The 25010-nt window shown below is 34.4% G+C and overlaps 1 protein-coding gene across 1 annotated transcript; it reads left to right on the top strand.

Annotated features, from left to right (window-relative positions):
- The first annotated feature begins 8524 nt into the window (after positions 1-8524).
- LOC115929379 (CMP-N-acetylneuraminate-poly-alpha-2,8-sialyltransferase-like) lies at positions 8525-24718 on the top strand. Its single transcript, XM_030998255.1, has 6 exons — positions 8525-8652; positions 14650-14800; positions 16082-16203; positions 22686-22775; positions 23810-24042; positions 24489-24718. Exons 1-6 carry the CDS (start codon positions 8525-8527, stop codon positions 24716-24718), a joined length of 954 nt encoding a protein of 317 aa, XP_030854115.1.
- The last annotated feature ends 292 nt before the right edge of the window (positions 24719-25010 follow it).

Here is a 25010-nt window from a genome sequence, read left to right as displayed (position 1 = left end):
GAAAAATAGAGCCTGCAAAAAACAGCTAATGCCAGAGCACAAATTAACTTGGTATCAGAAGGTTATTCGAGATACTTAGGAATAGATTTTTCGGTTAACCTAGTAGAGATGGCAAATCATAATTATACTGAAAAAAATTAAAGATATAAAACGCCAAATTATTTCATGGTCTAAACGAACCTTAACGGTCCTCGGAAGAATAACTGTAGTCAAATCTTTGTTGGTGTCAAAATTGAACTATTTATTGCTTTCACTTCCAGAACCGAATTCGCAAATTATGAAAGATATAAATCGTTCTTTTTATGCATTTATATGCACTGTAAAATATAATTTGTTCATTGGTAATTTTTACGTATTTTTTCCATGTAGAATTTACTTGAAAACATCAGTTTTGCCACTTACGCACTAAATTTAAGTCTTGCTAACTCAAACTTTCAATTTAGTAGAACATACGTGGAATATTTAAGTAAAATCAAATACATAAGAACTTTAAGTAATTTCAGCTTGTATTAATTTAGTAATTTTAACTCAAAATCAGAAATTATACGTATTACTCAAACAATTTATGTTGATTATTCTTATCTTTTTAAAGTAAGGACCGATGCAGTCCGTAATAGAAATATTTACATAATTTATGAATATTCATTAAGACCAAATTAAACTCTTTTTTAAATAAAACAATTCTTTTTTGTGGTTGAATGAAAATTTAAGGACTTTAAAACATTTACTAATTCATTTAACATGGCTAAGCAAAGACAAGACAATTTTTAATTGTTACCCAGTTCAAAACAAATCAAAACTTGATATTTCAGGAAATTGTCAACCAATTTTCCTTTTAAGATGCTACGATCAAGTATATATAAAATTTGGAGCCTTTCAATATGTGTCGAATCTTAATCTTAAATAGAAGTAGTGTTAGTGATTAGTGATTAATCTTTAATAGAAGTAGTGAATGATTAGTGGATGTTACTTGTTAGATTAGATGGGTACCAAATCGTGCAATATGTAATCATATCATAGCTTTTTTTTAATTATCTAAAATGATTACAATACTTCAATTATTTACGTTAATGTAACTTGATTTAACTGAGTAAAAAAATATTCAGCAAAATAAGTAAATTCTACTTAAGATGCCGTAGGTAATATTTACATAATAAAAATAAGGCAATTCTTTTCCTCAATTTTATTGAGTTATTTCGACTATTTTTTTTTACAGTGTGGGGTAACAAACCTGATAAAATCAATAGAGAATAAATGTGTCAACTATATAATAAAGGTGGGGTTAAGATGACTGATATTTACATTCATGCTAAATCCCTGAAGATATCATGGATTAGAAGATTTGTAACTGATTCTCAGATAGAAAGTTTCACTTTTCACATGTTTAATTCATTATTGCCCCAAACCTATTTTTTTCACCTTTATATGGGCTCACATTATTTTAGAAAATTAGCAGACTTGACTCCAAATCCATTTTGGAAAGAGGTCCTTTCGCTTGGTCAGACTTGCATGTCAACCTCTCTGGAATAACCCCCAAATTAAAATGAATGACAAAGTGGTTGTGAACGACATCCTAAAAATAGATGGTTCTTTTTTACTTCTTCTTATTTTTACTTTCAGCGGAGATTTGACATACAAACAAATTTCCTCCAGTACTATGGTCTTTGTTATGCAATTCGGTCAGGTTTTAAAATGAGTACACATGTAGCTCCTAGTAAGGCCTTAGAACCTATCATTCCCGAAGCCATGCACCTTGTGGTGAAAACGAATGTTGGTTGTTCACATATTTATCAGCCTTTTCTAAAAAACAAAGTAAAAGAATGTAAAGCTCTTACAAAGTGGAATTTTTTTATAGATTTTCAAGATGTATTTTGGGGTTCGTACTGTCAAATTCCATTTCAGTCAACAATAGATATCAACATGAGGTGGTTTCAAATCAAGATTTTAAATAGAATATTATTTATGAAGGACAATTTGTTAAGATTTGGTGTAGTAGCTGACAAGAAGTGTACTTTTTGTAGTAGCAATGATGAAACTATTATACATGTTTTTTGCTTTTGTAACTGTTCTAATGAAGTATGGTCGAAGTTAGAGTTCTGGATATTTCGTAATACGGGGGAAAGGATCAAACGTACAAATCAAAATAAATTGTTTTGATTTTGCGGTAGCAATAATAATGCACTTAACTGTGTTCTGATGGTTGTAAGACAAGAGATATTTTCAGCTAAATTACGAAATCAACTACCATCATTTGATATAATTTTATCAGCTGTAAAACGTCATTATGCAATGGAAAATATATATACCAAACAAATCTTAGAGAGAATAAATTGAAAAAGACATGGTTTCACTTTAGAAAATATTTTGAGAGTGTTGGAAATGTGCTAACACAAACATGATCATGTATTTTATGTGTGGTATTTTTAAAAATATATATTTAAAGTACTAATTTTGTCATAAATGTTTGTTTTTATCTGCCACAAAGTTTTCGGCCGTTATGATTATTATCTGTGTTAAGCCATTATGTATGGACATTATTTCTTTAATTATTTGTAAATAATATATGGATATACTGTATATGATGGAATTTGTTTTGAAAATAAAGAACCCTGTGGAAGGGGGGGGGGGAATGACGTAAATAATGGAGAAGAGAAATGTCATGCTTTTTAATCCGACAGTTCTTTTCCTTAGGTCACAAATTTCCGACGTCACCTTATCTCTTTCTCAAGCGATACTGCCAACAACTGAAAAGAGTATAAGGCAATGCGCAAGTAGTTCATAATTAAGTAAGAATAGAATAGAGTTAGTTACATCAATAAGTGTGGTGCTCATTCAGAAATCAACTTCATGGACTGGTTACCAAAATATGTAAGAAAAATTTGTTGAACTCCATGACAACTACATTGACAGTCAGGGGTACCATATGGTCATGCATGGTTAATATTAAAGATATTAAATATTAAAGATTGTGCACACAGTGTGTGCGGGCAAGCACTGAATCCAACGACCGGGGTAATAGTATATTTGTAAAGCGCTTAGAGACATTTGTATTAAGCGCTATATAAAAATTAACTATTATTATTATTATTGTTATCTATATTTCAAACTTAAGTATGATATAAATTTGAATAAGGTAAAATATTATTCATTTACCTTAAGAACCCTTTCGGTAAAAATAATAATTATTGGATTGATATAAAGACCGCCTAATACCCATTTTGATTTATTTTATGAGAATTTCGAAACCTGTCTCAACATCCATACTCAAGGAAATAACATTTATAGTTCATTGGTGACTGCAATATAAACTTTCTTTCTAATAGTATCCAGTAAGATAGACTTATCAATTAGATCTACTCTAGACTTATACTTTTCCCCTTTATATAACCCAACCTGCCATGGTTAACACATTTTCCTCAACTTTGATTTCATTATAAAAAATATTACTGGTGGAATACTTTGTTTCAAAATATCTGACTACCTACCGATATTCATAATATCTCAGTTTATTTTAGTTTATCCTAAACAGCCACAAAGTTTTACTTATAGAAAAGAGACTCCTAATAACATTGAGTCATTTAAACAAGATTTATTAAAAGGAGAATGGACTTATGTTTGTAATGTAAATAACGCATACGAACATTTCAATTGTAAGTTATAATATCATTATGATAATAATAGTCCTCTTGTCAGGGGAAAACGTAACTCTAACATTCCAAGAAACCCATGGATTACGAAATGTTTTATTAAATCAATCAGAACAAGAAACTGCATTTACAAATAATATATGCCTAACCCAACAGTACGAATTACAAAAATATCGTAATAAATTGAGAACTATTATTCGATGTTCTCAATTTCTAGCTAGGAATATTACATGCCTGGAATTAAGTGAAAGGTTATACTTGTAGTGAAAATTATTCTGTACAACACACACACACATATATTTATTATCATAGTCTGTGAATATTACGCATAATCTAGATTTTTGTTTACACTTTACACTCCTCGTCTCACTCGGAGGCTAATAAATAAATAAATAAAAATAGGTTAATGAATAGATATAGCACTTTTTCAACAGATAGTTTGGATAATACTTAAAATTATGATAATATGTTATAGAAATATCAAGTTTCATTATTATATGTACATATGTAAAAAAAAAAAAAAAAAAAAAAAAAAAAAAAAAAAAACATATTCACATAAAGTTATTATTGTTTGTATATTTGGTATTATACATTACGTTTATATGTTCTTTGTTTAATATTCTGTTATTATATTTGGAAAAAATGCAGAAATAAAAGTAAATATACCAGAGTTGGGTCAACATCTTCCTGAGCCAGCATCCTTGAGTAGATGTTGTGAACCTTCTCGTACTTCATCCTTCCCTGTGGTGTTCAAATGAGAGAATTCAGATCATTAAATTGGCAACAAAATCATGTTTGAAAGAGAGAAAGAAACATGTATAATCAAGTTAATGGCTATCACACTTGAATACAGAACGTTTTTCATTTTCAAATACAACTTAATGGTTTTGATAATACATCAAATAGGCCTACAAAAAAATGAAAGAAAACAAATATATGAACAAAAATACACTGTTCCCCTTAATTCTAGATTTCGCTAAGAGGAAAGATGGCTGCCTTCTTCAAAAGGATCGTCTTGATTAGCTTGACTCTGCTCGCGTGTACCCTAGTTGTATACTTGACTATGCAATCATCGGTAGGGGAAGCCCATACAGGATGGCTGCACGGAGAAGCTCTCATGCGGTTTATACTAGAAGAGAACGAAGACCCTATTGAGTGGTGAGAAGCAAACATATCCCCACACACAAACACACACCCACACCCACACTAACACACACCTTGCGGACAGTGAAAGATTAAAAGGGGAAATATTCCTCTCCCCCCACCCCCCCCCCCCCCCTTGACAAAATACAAACTACGGGGGAATTAATTAGTCACTTGGTGACTATCTGATATATTCTTGGAAATCCATGTAATTCGTATATTTTCCCAACACTCTTAAGATAAATTAAATGAATCAAAGGCGAAAGTGAATAGTTATCAATTAAAAATAATAAACAGCATTTTTGGCGCACCAGAAGTAAGATAGTGTGAATTAATTAGCATTTTCGAAGATTTAATTACTGCTAAATCTTTCGAATATAATTCGTTTGATTTGCGCCCCACAGAATAATTTATAATTTGCATAATTGTAACGATATTGACGATTCGCTATTGAGCTACTTTGAAAAGTATTTATGGTAAAATGCACAATAAATAGCTTTTCTCTAAGGATGAAAATGAAGAAAAAAATATTCTGCTTTGTCGCTTTGCTCCAATACCCCACTGTATAGTGATTCAAACTTAATGCGAATCTCGGGTTTAGTACATTATCATGTAATGAAAAGCGAGGAAATATGGTTTGTACTTCTGAGCCGATAGAGTTAGGTAGGGGTGGGGCGCAATTTTGTGGTCTTCCCTGGGCACCATAGTCCCCAGATAGGCTAAGACGCTGGAAGTACCATTATATTATTGATGTCATTACTAGAATCATTAAAACAATTACCAGTGGATTTCACATACAGCAAAAAATAGTGATATTCAAAGATCAATCTTTGAGTCGCGAACAGAATATCAATTTTTTTCTTTGTCCGAACATAACAATCTTACCAATATAGAGAAATCCTGATTGCGTTCAAAATGTCACCAAAAGCGCGATAATATGGCCAAGCGTTTTGTGTGTGAGCAAAAACTAGATTCTATTTCAATTCAAAATGGTTTATTTCAAATAAAACTTTCATCGCGGCGTTTAGCCGAATTACAAAAGTTTACAAACAAAGTTAATAACACATAATGTAATATATAACATAGCATAACATGAGATATTGAATTTGTAAAATAAATCAGTATAAATACGAGAAATATAGCTTATTGCAACATATGGAAACATAAATTAGAAAAAAATCTGAATTAAATAGCATATAACAGCGGTTGTCGAGAAGTGAGATTTTTCCTAAGTATGAAGAGTAACAAATTTTATTTAGATTTGAATCGCGATCCAAATCTCACTAAATTTATATATGTTAAGTGGCCTAATCTCACTATCATCCTTACTATTATTATTATCTCATAATGCATATACAGCTTATGTTTGGAAGAGGTGGATTACCTTGACCACGGCCTTGCTGCTGAGGAGAACACAACGTTATCAAACAAGGCCAATGAGAGTCATCTCCTGAAACCTATAGGTGGAAATACTAAGTACGTTCTTTAATATATAATCGTATTAGTAATGATCTTAATAATAACAATAATAACATTAATAACATTAATAACAATAATAATAATTATGATGATGATAATAATAATAATAATAATGATAATGATAATAATGATGATAATAATGATATTAATAACAACAATAACACCTCATCCCGGCAGAAAATTGTGACTGTTATTTTTATATATATATATATATATATATATTTTATTTTTTTTTTTTTTTTTTTTTTGGGGGGGGGGGGGTTATTTCCTATTTACAAAGTTGTGTGTATTTTGTTTTGTTTTTGTTTTTGATGTTATTGTTACAGGTGTGCTGTTGTTGATGATTTTATTGTTGTAGATATGCTGCATTTCATTGATTTCTTTATAGTGTGTTTATTTGTATGTTGTTGCTAATTTGATGTAGGTGTTGATTTTATTGATGTTTTTTTACCATTTGTTTATTACTGCGTTTAGATGGGTTGTTGATTATGTAGGTAATGCTGTTGTTGTTGTTTTAGTTGAAGTGCTTCCTGCTCATGTGCTCGTTGATATGTTTGTTTTTTCTTCTTTTTTCTCTTTAATAAAATCATCTTTTTTCAATATTGCTTTTGACTTTACAAAACATAACAAAACATATATGGATATACATACATAATAGAACCAATATAATCAACAACATTATGGTCTTGATATGGTCTTAATGATGATTTTGTTGTTGATGATGTCTGGGGTGTTGTTAATGTTGGTATTGTAAATTTTGTTGATGATGATGTCGCTGTTGTTGCGCTTTGTATTCAGTACAAAGACAACAATGGTGAATCACAAGATCTGTTTTAAATCACTAATCACGGCACTTTGTAGGGGCTATCTCTAAAAACATGAAAAAGAGGTCACATTTCTGGATGAGAATTTCAGTCCTTTCATTTATGAGTACTCTAGACGCAATATGCCCCCCCCCCGGCTCCCACTAAATAAATTATTGGAGAGCAAGTCAAAAGTCAAAAGTAATACCTGGACAAAGTTCGTTACATTTTTTATTTGATGATGATGATGATGATGATGAACAGCATTTGTATGGCGCCATATATTTGTTTAACAAATATTCAAAGGCGCGACTGACATTGCATTCAAACATTTGCACACAAAGATGGATTCATTTAATGCACACAATGAGGCAAATATTTCCCGACGCCTGAATAGAATTCACTACAATAGACTAAGATCATATAGCCAGAGGGTCCCAGCCTGTAGGGAAAAGAGAAACTACTTTTCATGTACACAGCAATGATCCATGAATAACAAGTGTGGCAGGAAATGGGTGTCCAGCTGCCGTGCACAGATTAGTGGGGGCGGCCAGCCCCTCGGCCCCTTATTGATCTAGATTAGCAAGACAAGTGCCTATACCAACCTGGTGGAAAATGTTTAGCACAACTCTGTACAACTTGAATGGGCACTGCCAGACATTTTGAGTGGTGTGGGTTGCATGGGCCCTCCAGACACACTCAAATGCCAACCGCCCATCTTTGATAGTCAGTGCATGAGGACAATAAAGAATACCTGTCTTGCACCCCTTTTTAGTCACAATAATAACAAAAGAGCAAGATTATCGACAAAGGTAACTGCAACAAACCCGGTGGAAATTGTATACCATGAATGACCACTATCAGACGTTTTGAGGATTTGGGTTGGGCGATCCAGACACACCCAAATGCCAAATGCCCGTCTTTGATACTCAGTTGAGGAACATCACAAACTAAAAATGTGGCAGGAAATGTAACCGGTTGAAACTTGGTAGAAGTTATAGAAAGTAACATCCTGTATTATTAATAATGACCACTGTCCTACGTGTTGAGTGGTGTTTTGTGCTCAACACAACAAACACCCCCCCCCCCCCCACCTAAAAAAAAAACTCAATTAACGCCCGCAATTTGCGCTAAAATCGAATTAAAAAAAATACATTGATAGCGAGAAAAGTGACTGGATGAAACCTAATGGAATATGTACAGCATAACTCTCTTTATCATGAATGATCACTGCCTGCTTGTATGTAGAAGAGCAAAGTGAATAAAACACATTACTCAAAAAGTTCCACACCTGGGCTTAAACCCCGCGGCCTTCGCATTCCCAGTAAAGGGATTCATCACTGACAACGAAACCTCTAGATTAAGAATTATTTAATAACAGATGTCCTTTTGATATTTTATCATTTTGCTTCATGCTATAATTTTCGCAACTTTCTTTTTGTTGATTATAGAATGAAAAATAATTCCATGCTAAGTAAAATCTGGAACTTCAGAGACATCGGTGACCAACTTCTGTATGTTTATGAAAAATTGGTCAAGAAGGATTGGACAGCAAACCAAACTAATGCACATAGCTTGAGGTGAGAGTATGAACTATGCCAGTTGTTAAGCAAACCAAACTAATGCAAATGTTTTGAGGTGAGAGTTTTGTTTTTAAAATATCACTGAGGGAAACAAGCAAAAACAAAAAACAAACAAACTTTAAACGAAAACAGAGAAAGCATGAACACTGGTAGAATAAATGTGATTGTGCGTAAAATATTTTTTTTATTGAGGGCACGTGGTGTAATCACTTCACTTTATTAGCAACATAATACATGACATGCATCGTGGACAGGCGCGTAATGTGTGTGTTTTGGAGGAAACCCCTCCCCCCCCCTTCGTTTTTTTATTTATCTTTTAAAAAAAAATTTAATGCTAATCGGTGACCTAAAAAAGGTGACCTTACCCCCCCCCCCCAACGAACCGAAAAGTTGATCGGTCAAATTTTCAAATTTCGGGACCAAAATAAAATAAAAAATGTCCTCTTACCCCCCCCCCCCCCCCCCCCCCCCAATTTATGGAATTAGTTTGACAATGATTTATTCCTAATAGATCTAGATAATATTATACATTCTCAGATTTTATTGAATAATAATTTGCCAGTGTTTGTTTTGCGTGACTGCTAAAGCCTGTGTATGCTAATATGCTTATCAACTAGGGGACCTACGCCCTTAAGTCATAAATGACAGTAATGAGGATTAATGCCCCATAAAAGGGCACTAATATAGCACATCGACACGGTTTTGATCCTGGTGCCTCACAGTTACGAGGCCATTGCTTTGACACTGAACCATGACTGTACGCAGCGGGGGCTAGGGTAGGGGGCAGCTCCCACAAAAAAAATGCAATAAATTATCAATAATTCATTGAATTTCCCCCGGTCCCCAACAGGAAAAAATCTTCTGTGTGCCCATGCCTTGAGCCATAATGCATTGCCGTACAGGAATATGGAAGTAGTAGTTATGGTATAAGTAGTAGTCGTCATGTTATTCTTGGAAGTAGTAGTAGCAGCAGTAGTACATGGTATAGCAGTAGTATCATTGGTAGTAGTGGTATGAGTAGTAGTAGTGGTATTAGAAGTAGTACTCGTCGAAGTAGTAGCAGTAGTAATAGTGGCAAAAGAAGTACTCGTCGTCATCGTTGTCGTATTATGGTAGCAGTCGTCATCGTAGTAGGAGTCGCGGTCGGCGTAGAAGTATTATTAATTTTAGTAGTAGTATAAGCACTATCCCTGGTATTAGTAGTAGTAGTAGTAGACGTAGTAATAGTAGCAGTAGTGGTAACTGTAGTGTCACTAGTTGAAGTAGTTGAAGTAGTAGTAGTAGTTTTGGTTTTAGTACAGTAGTAGTAGTAGTATGAGTGCTCATCGTCGTTGAAGTCGTGGTCGCCGTAGAAGTATTATTATCATTAGTAGCAGAAGTAGTATTAGTACTATCGTACTGGTAGTAGTATTATTAGTAGTAGTAGTAGTATTGGAAGTATAATTATTATTAGTAGTAGTAGAAGTAGTAGGAATAGTAGTAGTAGTAGTAGTAGTAGTAGTAGTAGGGACTTTTAGAATCGCTAGAAGACAATAGGTCTATGCTACGATCGACGTCCTTTTAATGCACTGCCTTGAATGGACGTCATACGTATCAGTCCACGCAAATCTAAAAGTCCCTAGTATCAGTAGCACTAGTACTGGTAGTAATTTCCCTTAATGATCATTTATGCGGGGAGCCTGGAGGAAGTACGTTGCCTAGAGGACTATAACGGTGAGCGTGGGTGAGGGGAATACAGCGGTGTGTGTGTGTGCGTGTGGGTGTGTGAATATGTTCCTGAGTGTGAACATGGACCTATTACAGATGGACATTCAACGTGATTCCTTCTTTGATTCAATGATAGTCACCGCCTTCTGATTATGTGCATCTTAATGAGAACATTCAGCTGTTTTAACAATAACGACTGCGTATATCATTTTCGGGCATTGACAAATGAGCAGTTTCCCTCTCTTGGGTTTTGTTTGGATGGTGTGCTCTGTAAGAGTATGTCTTCAATAAAAACATCCCCAATGGGAAGCAGTAAAGTCGAAAAGCAGACGATTTTGGTGATATGAAATTTATTATTACTGATTTGCACACTTTTGCACGCACCAATGACCATATAAAACAATTAAAAGGCCATGATCTTTATAAGCCCTGTGCGTTGTAATTCTGGAATATTATGAGTACATTGGGGAAAACGGGATTTTAAATCACAAACAATCCAAACACAACCTATCTGGTAATATCAACATGTTTTTCAAAAATAGAACACAGTACACGGAACAACAATTTCCAATTATTAACCAGAACTGCACATCGATTCCCCATGATTTAAGCGATTTATTATCTTCTGCGCATATAGATTAACATGTTTAAAATCACTATCTTGATTCTGTCCCGGCTTATTGGCGGTGACCATCATGAGATCAAAGTGAATAAAAATGTACGGAATGTTATTGAGACGACATTGACGGAGACAATCACAATGAATTCGTTAAGTGTTGTTAAGTGTTGTCCAGTCTGTCATATGTTTCTCTTCAGTAGCTTGGTTCAGTGGTTTAACAGGGAAAAATAAGTCTAAACTGACAAGGGTTGTATCACAAGCCAGTAGAATTATTGGAATACCCATGCAACAATTATAAGACATTGTACAATCAGCCCTCTTGACCAGGCTTGATATCATAATGAAAGATGAATCACACCCACTCCATGATGAGGTGTTTGTAAACAGATCTGGTAGGATTAGACTGCCAAAAGTGAGGACTGAGAGATATAGACAGTCATTTTTTATTGCAGCATGCAAAGCTTCCAACAGTGAATTTAACAGATGAGCTGTGCTCACTGTTATTTTCAATGCATAGCAGTGCTTAGGTTTTCTTTTGATAATGTGCAATTCATGTGTTTAATACTTTCATTGTGTACACATAATAATAATAATAATATTCATAATAATAATATGTTTCTATAGCGCATCATACAATATGTCTCTATGCGCTTTACATAAACAAAGGAGCATAACTAATGTATCTACATATACCTGGAAGCATTTGTAAGGTCAAAATACAGGGTAACTTCTTCAGGAAATTTTTAACAGAAAGTCCAATATGTGTACACATGATGATTATTCATTAATAATGATACGATTTTTTTATCTATGTTTTAATTTTATACACGTGTAATTTGCGTATGTACATGTATTTAATTTTAATGACGGCAGTGTAACGCATTTGCAGATTTCTCTTTCGTAGGAAATTTATCCTATGACAACTACTTTCTTGTTAAAGTTTTGTCAGAGCCAAATATCTTGCCTTTTCACTAATGAACACAAATATTTGAATTCTGCAATAAAATGATTTGGTTTTGTTATCATATACTGAACATATAATATTTTTTAAATAAAAATGAAACAAAACAATAACAAATAACTCATCTGTCATCTGCAAATGCGTTACACTGCCCTTCACACCCGAGCTTAGTAATTTGTAATTTGCATGAATGTCTCTTCTTCTTCTCTCTTTCTTCCTTTCTCTTCTCTCTTCTTTCAAAGTCGCCGTTGCGTAATAGCTATTTTATACTCAGATAATTTATTGTCTCAATCATCTCCATCCAGGCATTTCTATGCCGGAGCACTTCTCATGTTGATTACAGTGTCCGTGTGTGTGTAGGGCGTGTACGGTTATATTGTGCGTGTGTGTAAGAGGTGTGTATAGGGGTGTGTATAGGGGTGTGCGTGTGTGTCAGTATGTGTGTCTTTGTATGTGTGTTGATGATGTATGTGTATGTGTTGATGATTTGTATGTGTGTCGATGAGGGACCTTACGGTGTTTGGAAAAATTCATTTATTAAAAACATATGCATTATGCAAATTAAATTACGTTTTTGCTTCACTAGTGGTTCCAAAGTGGGTCATATCGGAAATACAGAAAATATGTTTTGAATTTATATGGAATGGGAAAGATCGAATTAAGAGATTAATATTGTATCAAGGTTATGATGAAGGAGGGTTACGAATGACTAATTTTGACTCGTTTGTGAAAACCCAACGGGTAATGTGGGTGAAAAGACTATTGTACGGAGAAAAATCTATGAGATGGAAGCTATACTTTGATTTCTGCTTCAAGATGGTAGGGGGTAGATTTTTTTTTTGGTGTAACTATGATTCCAAGTTATTCAGTTTCAAAGTACCTAAGTTCTATTTAGAAATGATCAAAGCATGGGAAGAGTTAGAAGGTTGTAGGAATTTTGAAGAAAAGAATAATCCAATTATTTTTAACAATAAAGATTTCTTATTGAAAAAGAAAATGATTTTTGATGAGGAGTTGTTTACACGCAATATAATTTTAACTCAAGATATTTTTGCTGAAAATGGCATGCGGGCAATATCTCATTTTCAAAATTTGGGGTTAAAAGGAAACAAAATTGTTGATGTATGGAATATTGGGGAAGCTATTTTGAGAAGCGGAAAAAAAGGATAACTGGAGTTTAGTGGATGTAAAAGAGTATGATATTTTAATGCAGTTTAACAGTACTGTGAAGCTCCTCAGAGATGTATTATCGAGGAAGGTTTATGAATATTTTATAGAGAAGTTACAAAATTTATTTGTCTTGAAGATTCATGATGGACGGGAATTTTCAGATTTTTCAAATAAGGTATGTAGGGAGATATTTAGTAGGCCTAGGAAAGTTACTCTTGTTAACAGACTAAGAGAAATTCAGTATAAACTGCTTCATGGAGCAATATATACTAGAGAACATTTATTCAGATTCGGCTTTGTTGTAGATAACTTGTGCTCATTTTGTAAGCGAAAGATAGAAACATATTTACACTTGTTCTGGGAGTGTGTACATGTTCAAATATTATGGCAAAATGTAATGGCTAAGTTTGAGCTAAAGGAATTAAGGTCTATCGACTGGATAAATATTCAGTTAGGGTTGTCTGGTAACTCCCCACTAATAAAAATGTTTAATACAATCATTTTTGCATTGAAATATTGGATATATAGATGCAGGGGAAAGTCCGTAATATTGTATTTGGGGGAGTTTCAAAAAGAACTGTTAGAATTTAGGGAAGGAGAAAAGAATATTGCAGGGAGGGCAGGTAAATTGGCCTTACATTTACAGAAGTGGGAACAAGTAAAGTTTTCATGAACTTTTTACACTGGACTATTGTAGCCTCGTTTAAATGATTTTGTTTTAAATGTTTTAAATAGATTGTTTCGGTTTTGTCTGTCGCTCCAATTTGGGGTATTCTGAGGGGGCTAGGCACAGTGTGTGGTGGGAGTGTGGTCGGGTGGAGTGTGTGTCGCATGATGGGGAGGGGGGGGGGGTAGTAGTAGTTGTGTGTTTGGTTGGATGGGGTTATTTGTTTTATGATACAACTGATTTCATTTTTGTTTTCATCAATTGTAAAATGTATGTAATGTAAATGTTTTGAATTTATGTCAAGGAAAAAAAAAAGTACTTTATTTCTAAAAATTAATTTGTATTGTTTGGAATCAATAAAAAAAAAACTATTAAAAAAAAAAAAAAAAAAAGTGTTGATGCGTGATAGCTGGAGAGGTGTTCCGGCGTGGAAGTGCCTGGATGGACGAGATCAATAACAAAACAAAACAAGCTTTTTAAACTGCACTGCCTTTTCCTCAGTTTTTATCTTATTCTTTTAATGCAACCTTTCTTAAAATTGTGATGATTGTTAAAAGTTATGTTGAAATGTAATTATTTTGTCTGTATTTATATATTTATATATGTATGTACGTGTATAGCACCTTTAAATGTCCGAAGGCAAATTTTATGTATTTTTTACATGACAATAAATTATCTTGAATCTTGAATCTTGATCTTGAATCTTGAATCTTGATGAATGTCCATTCGTAATAGGTCCATGGTGTGAATAAGTATAGCGTATCATTTCGTTAAAACGAGAAAAAATATTATTATGGTAAATGCGCCACTTTTCTACCATTCGTTCTTTTACTATTGTTGTTGCTGTTTGTCTTATTTCTTTTTCTCTAGACAAGAGCTTGCGAGATATCGACCAGAACTTAACGATAGCACAACCATTATTCTTCATCAAAAGAACGTCAAAATAAACGACTCTATAAAAAAAGTTTATTCGAAAGAGCCAATAAAAATCACGCCCGAAATATTTCATCGACTTTCAAAGGTAAGATCGTGTTGATAATCACGGAGGGTGTCGTTTTTAGAGGACAAGGAGAAGTCCTCTGCTACTTTCATAGGTCACGCATGAATGAACAGACTTTTATATTTGCCTATTATTATTATCTAGTATGTATATATTCACTACACCTGAGTGCATAGTGGAAAATATATAGAATTATGCGATGCCAAAGGATATTAGTGCCGAAACGGGATTCGATCCGTGAACCTTATGTGATCCATATTAAAGCAGAATTTAGATTATTAACGAAGGATATAATTTGTCCCCTAAACTTTCCTCTCAAATCCGATTAAAATAGAATGTTATATCAATGGGAAGCTGAATTAATGTATAATACAAATAGAAAGGAATAACAGTTATCTACCCTTTCAGTAATGCACAAAAGCAAATTAAAACCCCATTTTCCGTACCTCTCCAAAAACCGCTTAACAGCTAGGGGTTATTTAAGTTTGTCGCAGTTACGTTGACGACAATACATGTGGACTCGGTCGGCTTGCCCATATAGCAGAGGCGACAAGCCGAGCTTAATTAATGCAAAGTAATTGTTAACATGCGTATTCAACATAAGATGATGTCATCAAGTCGATAGATATTTTTTAGGTCGACTACTTCCGATTTTTTAAGCTTTAGATTTCGAGTTTTCAGAGAGCTGTTACTCCTCTGATCTTGACATACATTAAATGCATATATATAGCTTACCGTTGATAGATAACTCATCTATTTCATTTGTCATTTCTGACTAGGTGCTCAAGAGAAATGTAGAATTACACCATATTTAATGTCAATTACATACTTCAAGGAATAAGTTGTATGTGTTAATGCTTTTCATAAATGTTCAACGTACGCTGCTGGCGTTTTAATTTTTTGATGATTATGCATTAAGCATGTTATTTAATTTTTTTAATTTGCTATATAACTTTGCACTGAATTTCAAAAATAGTTATGTTACATTAAATCGCATGACTTTGCATTTTTGAAGAAATATGATATAGAAATCAATATATCAAAACAAATCAGATCAAAACAAATCAGATCAAATCAAATCAAACTTATTGAAATCAGATCTAAGGTCTATAATTTTCCAAAGGGGAAGAAAAAAAAATGTTTTCATGAAGCACCTCCATCACTATGGCATTGATTATTCTAAAGATGCACAATGTGAGACGTCTACATGATTATGTAAAATATCTGCCAATATTAGGGGATTAGGGTGTAATATTGCAGCTCTTGTTGTTTTGCTACATGTTGCTTTATTTCCACTCTAAGAGTGATCCAATAGGTCTACCAAAGGGAAAGAGATATCACTCGTGTGCACTTGTCGGAAACAGTGGTTCAATTCTACACAGTGGCTGTGGAGAACGTATTGATAAACACGACTATGTAATAAGGTAAACAATTTTGTTGGGAAATCCAAAGCAGTAGCAATGTATGACATAGTAGTCGCAATCACATTAGTAATATGTTTAGTAATATTGATAATTGTAGTAGTAGTATTAATGTTAGAAGTGATAGTAGTAGTAGTAGTAGTAGTAGTAGTAGTAGTAGAAGTAATAGTTGTAGCAGCAGCAGTAGCAGTAGTATTAGTACCGGTAATGATATAGTTGTGGTGGTGGTGGTAGTAGTAGTAGTAGTAGTAGTAGTAGTAGTAGTAGGAGTAGTAGTAGTAGTGGTCATGGTAGTAGAAGAAGAATAAGAACAAGAAGAGGACGAGGAAGGAGAACGAGGAGAAGAATAAGGGAGAGGAGACATATAAAAAGGGAGAGAGAGAAAAAGAAAAATTCTGTAATATCAGTAATAATATAGCATTAGTAATATTAGTCGTAGTAGTAGAAGTAGTAGTAGTATTTGTAGTAGTTTTCTAATAGTAATCTTCAAAGAGCTATGCAGCCTATCATAAAGATCGCAAGCGGGTTTGAGGGAGACAATTGAGGTTTAATGTAATAATAGACATTACAGTCGGATGTAGCAATGTAATTCACATTTTGTTTGATCCCATCTTAAATATGACTGTATCAAAAACAGTGTAAAATTGTAAACATGCTCAATTCAGCCTATGGCTGCGATGCACTATACTTTATAAAGACTTATTTAATCAATTATTGAATTGAATTGAGATGACTCAGGCAGTAGTCCTGTACATGAACTGTCAATATTTATTTGCTTGTAGGCTGTTGTGTTCAGGAATAGAATGTTGGGCAATGGCAAACAACCTCCTGTCTCGGTAGATCTACTGGGTCTCGTCTTATTTTTTGTACGAGATTTGTTTAAGGTAAATAATGCTTCAAAAGGAAAGGAAATATATTGCATTATATTGGGGTTATGTAAAGTCACATATCTAACATGGCTGCAATTTTTGGACCGGTCGATCGGTATAGAATTACAAGTTGTTAAATAGGTTACATAAACGAGCTGCGAATCATTATGATATCCAAAGGTAGTTGGCAGATTTCATCTGAAGATGTTTGTACTAAACTTTCATGGCAACCTTTGAATAATATTTTATCTCTCAAAGCATTATACTGCATGATCCACAAAATGTGATAAAATCTTGTTTTTTGATGATGTATCGACCCGCACTACGAGAAACACGAATGAGATGAGGCTAAGGGTACCCTAACGTAGAGCTACATTTTGTAAAGCCTGTCTGTACTAGTTTGGCCAGGGGGGATTCGACCTTCCTGCAAGGTCACTGACAGGCGGTTATCTCATAACATCAGCTCTCAATTAACATAAGAAAAAGGGGATCACGGGGGACCAACAGGAACCGATTACGCATTGTTTGCTATATAGAGGGCGCAAGTAGCTATAAGTAGTGCAGTGAGGCTTTAAATGAAAATTGAATCATTTGTAAAGGCTCCACCAGCTGGAATCAGCTTTCCAAATATTTGCGTTACATGGCTGACATAAAGGCTGTCAAAGCCAATCTTTTAGATCACACCGTATGTTTCAAATTAGATTTCAGTAATATACAGTGCGTCCCAGAAAAAACGAAACCGATAATTATCGATGTTTTATCATAACTTAATCACAATTATATTTAACAAATGACACATATTTGGAAAGCTTAGATCCTCTTCTTTCATTTGATGCAACTCATATGATTCATATCTCACGCATGAGTGATTAAAAGCAATTTGAAGAGAGGAAACCAAAAAGTCATTTGGCGGGCGGTATCTTAATTTTAAAAAGAAAATCACATTTCTAGAAAGTTCAATTTCTGCCCTTTCAAATGACACCTCAATCAGGAAAAATGAGCCAGGAATAACAAAGTTCTGTTTGTTTAAAGTAAGGCTTGCATTTCCATAATTTGATCAAACGAGTTCGTTTTCACTGGCTACCTGCCGTAGCAACAAACAGAGTTGACAAAAGACTTAACTCCGTTTCGTTGACGATCAGCCATGCACACAGAAGACTAAAGACCTGATGCATGGCTGATCTTCAACGAAACGAAATAGGAGGATCTAAGCTTTCCAAATATGTGTCACTTGTTAACTATAATTGTGATTAAGTTATGATAAAACATCGATAATTCTCGGTTTCGTTTTTTCTGGGACGCACTGTACAGTGCGTCCAAGAAAAAACGAAACCGAGAATTATATCTTATTTTGAAATTGTATATGTGTGTAATCGTTTGCTACCCGAACAAGCTTCTTTGTGTACGTTTATGTGATTTAACTAATAAAATAGATACACAATAAGTAGTAGTAGTAGTAGAAGTCGTACAATGAATAGTAGTAGTAGTAGTAGTAGTTGTAGTAGTAGTATTAGTAGTAGTACTAGTAGTAGAAGTAATGGTTATAGTAGGTATAGCACACCAAAAATAAGTACAACAAACACATGTTATCTGATGATTGCAAATGATCAAGCTTTATAAAAGCTTCAAAAACAAAAAACAGAATTGAAATCGGTCAATGCGTTGTGATTTTACCATTTTTTTGATATCGCAAAAATTACCGAAAAACCTGCCAGAAATGGTCAAATTGGCAAAAATGGCAAAATTCGACAAAGTTGACAACTTAATTCATCACTTTCTTGGACACAAATAATAAATTAAAATATCATCTTTGTGGTAAAAAATACAAAAAAGAAAATTCATATACCTATACCGTTTTGAAAACAGAAGCCAACAAAATAAGTCATTTTTGCCATTTTTGCGAATCTGCAGATATGAAAAAGTTGTGAAAATAACTAAGTCCGCCTAATTAATATGCGCATATGTAATCAAATCTAAACCGAACATGATACATCAGTGAAACCTATGTATATCAGACAGGTATGGAAATATATTTCATTTGAAATATTAAAAAATCATGAATTATTCATCAAATATGCAAATTAGGTCATTTCAGCTAATTATATATTCGCGCACTCATTATGCAAATTAGGAAAGTCAAACCGTTCATTTTTTTGGCATTTTTTAAATCATATATTCATAGATCATATTTACACCAAATATTAACCTTAAATTCCAAATATTTTTGCAATGCCAATAAAATATGGCGATGGAAATTACTTGGATCACCGTCACAGCTATTTCCTCATGTGTTTTACTAATTATTTAGAAAAACCGATCATATGATAAGAATTTGCAGACTTTCAGCTACATCACAGTATATTTGTATTTTTAAAAAATGTCAGATTTGAGGATTTATGACGATTTTTAGAGAAACCATTCAACAGGCCATAACATTCCACAGGGACTGAATTTCAGAGTAACAAAAAATTTGGTGATCCCAGTACAGTTGTGGCTACCTTGAGTGTAAACAACAATTTGATTCAATGAGTGAAACACATGAGGATATTGCATTTTTTGTAGGGGAGTTTTATACATTGAGGTGCATTTTCACCACGCAGAATAACAATGCGAGTCAAATGTCCATGTCACACATGGCTGAAAAGACAATATTCTAATTAAATAATTTAACATATTTCCCACATGCCTATAACAATGAAACTACACAGAATTGTAGTTAAAGGTATGCTTGAAATATATGTGAAATAAAATTTTTAAAATATTGTTTAGTTTTTTAAAAATAAATTTACAAAAATTGCTATTTATACCAACTGACTGCTGTTGTGTGTGTGTGTGCATGGGGCAGACTGTGTGCACAGGCATTGTGATCACCCTAGTAGAAGTAGTGGTAGTAGTAGTAGTAGTAGTAGTAGTACTAGTAGTAGTAGCAGTGGGGTAATGAGCAAAAAACTTTTGTTTGGGGGGGGGTGGGGAGTCAGAACAAAATCCGTATCACCACCAAGTAGCATAATGCAGGGGCGGCGGAACGTCTTCCAAAATAGGGGGGGGGGGCAACAACAAAAAAGGGGCACCTACAAAAGGAAACATAAAAAACATGCATTGGTATAAACCCTACATCGTCATGATTGCGATTACACTACCAGGGATGATATCGCTATTTTGTTTTAATTCTTACGTGGAACATGATACTGCTTAATTAAGCAAAATACTGTGCTGTTGGGTGTAATAGTCTGAATTTTCGAGCGAGCGAAGCGAGCCAGCAAAAATGTTAAGATTTGTGAGGTTCCAGTGCAAAAAATTAAAACTTACAAAGAAGGAAGAAAAAACACCCTGATGAGTATTAAGCACAATCTAATGAAAAAAGAGTGAAAAGTTCTTTCATAAGTAACATACTTATAACATCTATAAATGGAAGCGAGCGTAGCGAGCGAGCGCTAGAGAAAGGGGCTCTGAATCACCTTGAATTAGGGGTGCAGGTTATGGAGAAAGGAAAAGTAGGCACTTATCAAAAGGGAAAAGGACAGTTATTAGAAAAGAAAAGGTGCTCGTGTCAAAGTAAAAAGGGCTATTATCAGAGGTGAAAATGACACTTGTTGCACCTGAAAAGGGACACTCGACAGGCACTTTTGAGAATGGAAATGGGGAATCTGTTGAAGGAAGAGGACACCTATCTGATTTTAATAGGGGCATTTATCAGATGTTAAAAGGGGCATTTTGATAAGGGGGAGGGGCTCATATCGAAAAGAAAAGGGGCCCTTATCCATATAGTACTTACATATAGCTCCGTTTAGTCTCATTGGACAACGCCCCCTATCGTCAGAGTCCAGCAGCCTAACATGTTAGCCTATGGACCTTTACCCCCCAAAAATCGTTAAAAATCCTTTTTTTTTGTTTAAACGAAAAGTACATCCACCCCGACGTACCTTGAAACTAGCTCTTTCATTGGAACCCTCATGTCTCATTGATTTTTGAAAGTTCACCCATCGTAATTTGTCAAAATAGGTCGCAAGCTCGCCATTGCCTAAACACATGTGCAATAAGTCAAACTTTGGACGCAATTTGCCACGCGATTGTAAGGTTATAGCTCAAGCACACGAAGGATAACAAGCATGAATTATTATAGATCAGTTCTGAATGGTTCATTATGTCCATTTCAGCCAACCCCGCACCGTAATTTTTCCATTTAGTATAGGCAAGCATTTTGCCGAGGTAAGCAAAAACATGAATATTCATGAACGCCATGGACTATTCGATTATTTACAGAGGGGTGCAATTGTGCACCACATCAAACTCCCCTACTGTCAGTCAAGTATTTCATTGCATTATGTAGTTTGGTAGGTTTATCTTACTAACTGTTTAATTATCAGATATCGATGATAGTTTAAAGTTATGGAAAAGGTTCTTGTATTTTATATTTAGCGAAGCAATCTCACATACATCGATATCAAGTGTCGTCTGATCCGCCGATTGCCGTCTGCTATATACGTTCAAGGCACATTTATCTGTGGACTGTGATGTACACAGTTTACTCGTCATTGTAGATTTATGATTAGCCATCTGTCATTTATTAGTCTTTAATTATTGACACACATACAATTACCACAATAGCACACATGAACACTCTCACTTCCCCTCCCAACACACCATTTCCGCACACCCGGTTCACACATCATACCCAGTGGCATATACACCCTGCAACATATTGGAACATTCTAGTTTGGTAGTGACGGCGAACTAGCTACGTTTGTGCTGACAATGGTCCAGCGAGCGAAAATGAGACAACCGGAGCAATATACTAGAAAATAAAAGAGGCACTTATCAGAGTTGAAAAGGGGCATTTAAGAGAAAGGGAAGGGGGTTCTTATTAAGAAGGAAAAAGTACACTAATCAAAAAGTAAAGGGGCACGAGTCAAATTAAAAAGGGCACAAATATCAGAGGTGAAAAGGGGAATTTCTCGCACCTGAAAAGACGTACTCACCAGAAATAAAAAGAGAGGAAAAGGACAGTTATTAGAAGAGAAAGGGGGCATCTATGTAAAAATGGGCTTTTGGGGAGTACCTGAAATAGTGGGGGCACAGTGCCCCCCCCCCCGGGAGTGCCGCCTCTGGCATAATGGGCAAAAGTGAGAGAAAAAATCCGGAAAATCATGTCATTTCAGCATCATTTGTATATCATTGGTATCGAATAAGAAATATACCACGTTTGAATTTTATTTGGGGGTCAACTGCCCCCAAGCACCCCCCCCCCCAATCAATACGCCAGTGAGTAGTAGTAGAAGAGGCAGTAGTAGCAGCATCAGCAGCAGCAGTAGTAGTAGTAGTAGTAAAGAAGTGGTAGTAATAGTAATAGCAGTAGTAGTAGTTGTAGTAATAGTAATAATAATAGTAGTAGTAGTAGTTGTAGTAATAGTAATAGTAGTAGTAGTAGTTGTAGTAAAAGTAATAGTAGTAGTTGTAGTAATAGTAGTAGTAGAAGTAGTTGTTGTAGAATGAGTTGATAGAGGAGGAGGACGCCGACAACGAGGAGGAGTGGTGGTCGTGATAAAAGTAACGGTAGAATATTATAATGTAGATATATCTGCTGTGACTCATGGTCATCCAATTCATTCATCACAGATGTAACTTGGCACCACTCGCACCGTTCAAAGTAGATGCTGGTCTGAAAAGTGATTACATTACGATGAATCCAAGCATAATACGCACAAGGTGAGATTTCATATTGATCAAGCACTGGTTGGTTCATTCATTTGTCTCTCAATCAAGCTAAAGGTTGAGGGTTCGAATCCCAGCCCGGCACTAATGTCCTTTTGCTAGATATGAATCCACACACACTTGCGTACAAATGAGTACCTGGCCATTGCATGATTGGGTGATGATAATTGCAGTACTCGCAGGAAGAACAACATTAACTGATGTAGTTACTCTGGGTGACGACCCAAATATTCACTGATCAAAAGAAAAGAAAAAGAAGATACTTCGTACGTTTGGTGCCAGAGTATTTTTAAATAGTGCGCCCTAAACTCCGGAATAAAACAAACTACCAGCAAACTAACTTCTCCTTCTTCTTCTTCTTTTCTTCTCCCTTTTCGTTTTCTTCATCTCCTTCTTCCTCCTTTTGTTGTTGTTGTTGTTCTTCTTCTTCTATTTCATCTTCTCGATTAAATCAATATTGTTATTAGTAATATAAGTTGTATTATTTTGTACCAAAATGATTTGTTTAGCCGTTTAAGGGGTTAGGCCCGATTAGCACATGAGCTATTATCCGGCCCCTTTTACCAACCAATAATTTCTCTTCTTGTATAAATTATGTAAACACATCACATGAACATGTATTACTGTATTGACGTTGGTAAATAAATCAAATCGAGTCAAATCAAAATCAAATTATCAGCGTTATTATTATCGTTATTAGTAAAATTATTTCATTATTATTATTATTACCATTGTTATCATGATTTTGTTCGTGTTATTGTTATCATGATTGTTTTTATTATCATAATTGTGATTAATAATTATTCTTTTTATTATCATTATTGTTATAGTTAATATAACTATGATTATTATCCATATTAATAATGCCATTACCAATATTATTGTTAGTATATTTCGTTGTGGTTTTTATGGATATCATGTATTTCATTTGTTATCTTATCATCGTCAACTGCATCTTACACATCATCATCATCTTAATTCATTGTTTTGTTTTATCATGTTTCTTTTCATTTGGCCCCTGGGAGCAGATATCGCAGATTCCGGACAAGGAAGGCGATAAAGAAATTTAATGTTGACGTTTCAAAATACAGCGGCATCTTGAGCATACCCTGCTTTGGGATACGATTACCTGAGGTCATGAAAGCCTTTAAATTGTTCAAAGGAAAGAAACCAAAGATGGCATGCATGAATACCAAACACTTCCAATCAGTGATAGATTTCTGGGGAAGCACTGGTGCAATAGATAAAGGATTATCTACTGGTAAGCTGCCTTTGAGTTACTTTGGTTATCGGTTTTGGGTCCCGTAACACAAGTGTAGCGATCGATCGTACGATTACAATTTGCGATCGATTGTGCAATCAAATTATTCTAACGAATATTTTGGGGTTTGGCTTCCATGTTTAGATGAAACTTCTGAAATCGTTTTTTCACATAAGTGTTGAAAGATTTTAAAAAGTCAGTCTTATGTCTCATTTTCATGGAAAAACGGTTGGGAGAAATTACTGTTAGAAGGTGTCGCACAGTGATGCCTTCAAAGAAAACCATAAATATCTTTGTGGTTTGAGAATGTTTTCAGAATTTTGTGCATGTTATAGAAATAGTACAGTGAAAGGAATGTAATAAGTAACGTTTCATTAAAAGATTAGGGCCTACGTCGTTTTTCTTGAAAAATAGTTATTTTGTTGTTGTTGTTGTTAATTTCACAGGGTTCTACATGGTTTCAATGGCCATACAGCTTTGTGATGAAATAGACCTCTACGGTTTTTGGCCCTTCTCTTCGCGTTTTGAAAGCAACAAGACTGACGTAGCCTACCATTACTTTGACAACATCCGGCCCGACACGGCTGAAAAGCACCATGCTATGGATCAGGAATTTAGCATTATTGTTCAGCTCCACAATCTAGGCATTGTCAATTTAAATATTGGATCATGTTAATCAGAACACAGGCGGAGATTTACAACAACAAAAAATCCATATAAATGAAATTCTAACATGACAATGCCGTATTAATGTAATCACATTATGATTGTTATTATCACAGAAGAATAACAATCATAATGTGATTACATTAGCCTAATACGGCATTGTCATGTTAGAATTTTATTTAAATAGGTGGCGCACAAGGCTATTGAAATTGATTATTAGGTAGATTTTTCGAAAGTAGTTGCGGTCGTACAATAAAACAAAAATAAGAAAGAAGGAGAAAAAGATCTTTGAGAACAGTTAA

The sequence above is a fragment of the Strongylocentrotus purpuratus genome, unplaced genomic scaffold (assembly GCF_000002235.5).
Source record: "Strongylocentrotus purpuratus isolate Spur 01 unplaced genomic scaffold, Spur_5.0 spur5_scaffold_4, whole genome shotgun sequence".
Lineage (NCBI taxonomy): Eukaryota > Metazoa > Echinodermata > Echinoidea > Camarodonta > Strongylocentrotidae > Strongylocentrotus > Strongylocentrotus purpuratus.
Note: the sequence above shows the minus strand (reverse complement) of the source record. Positions and strands in the feature narration are given on the sequence as shown.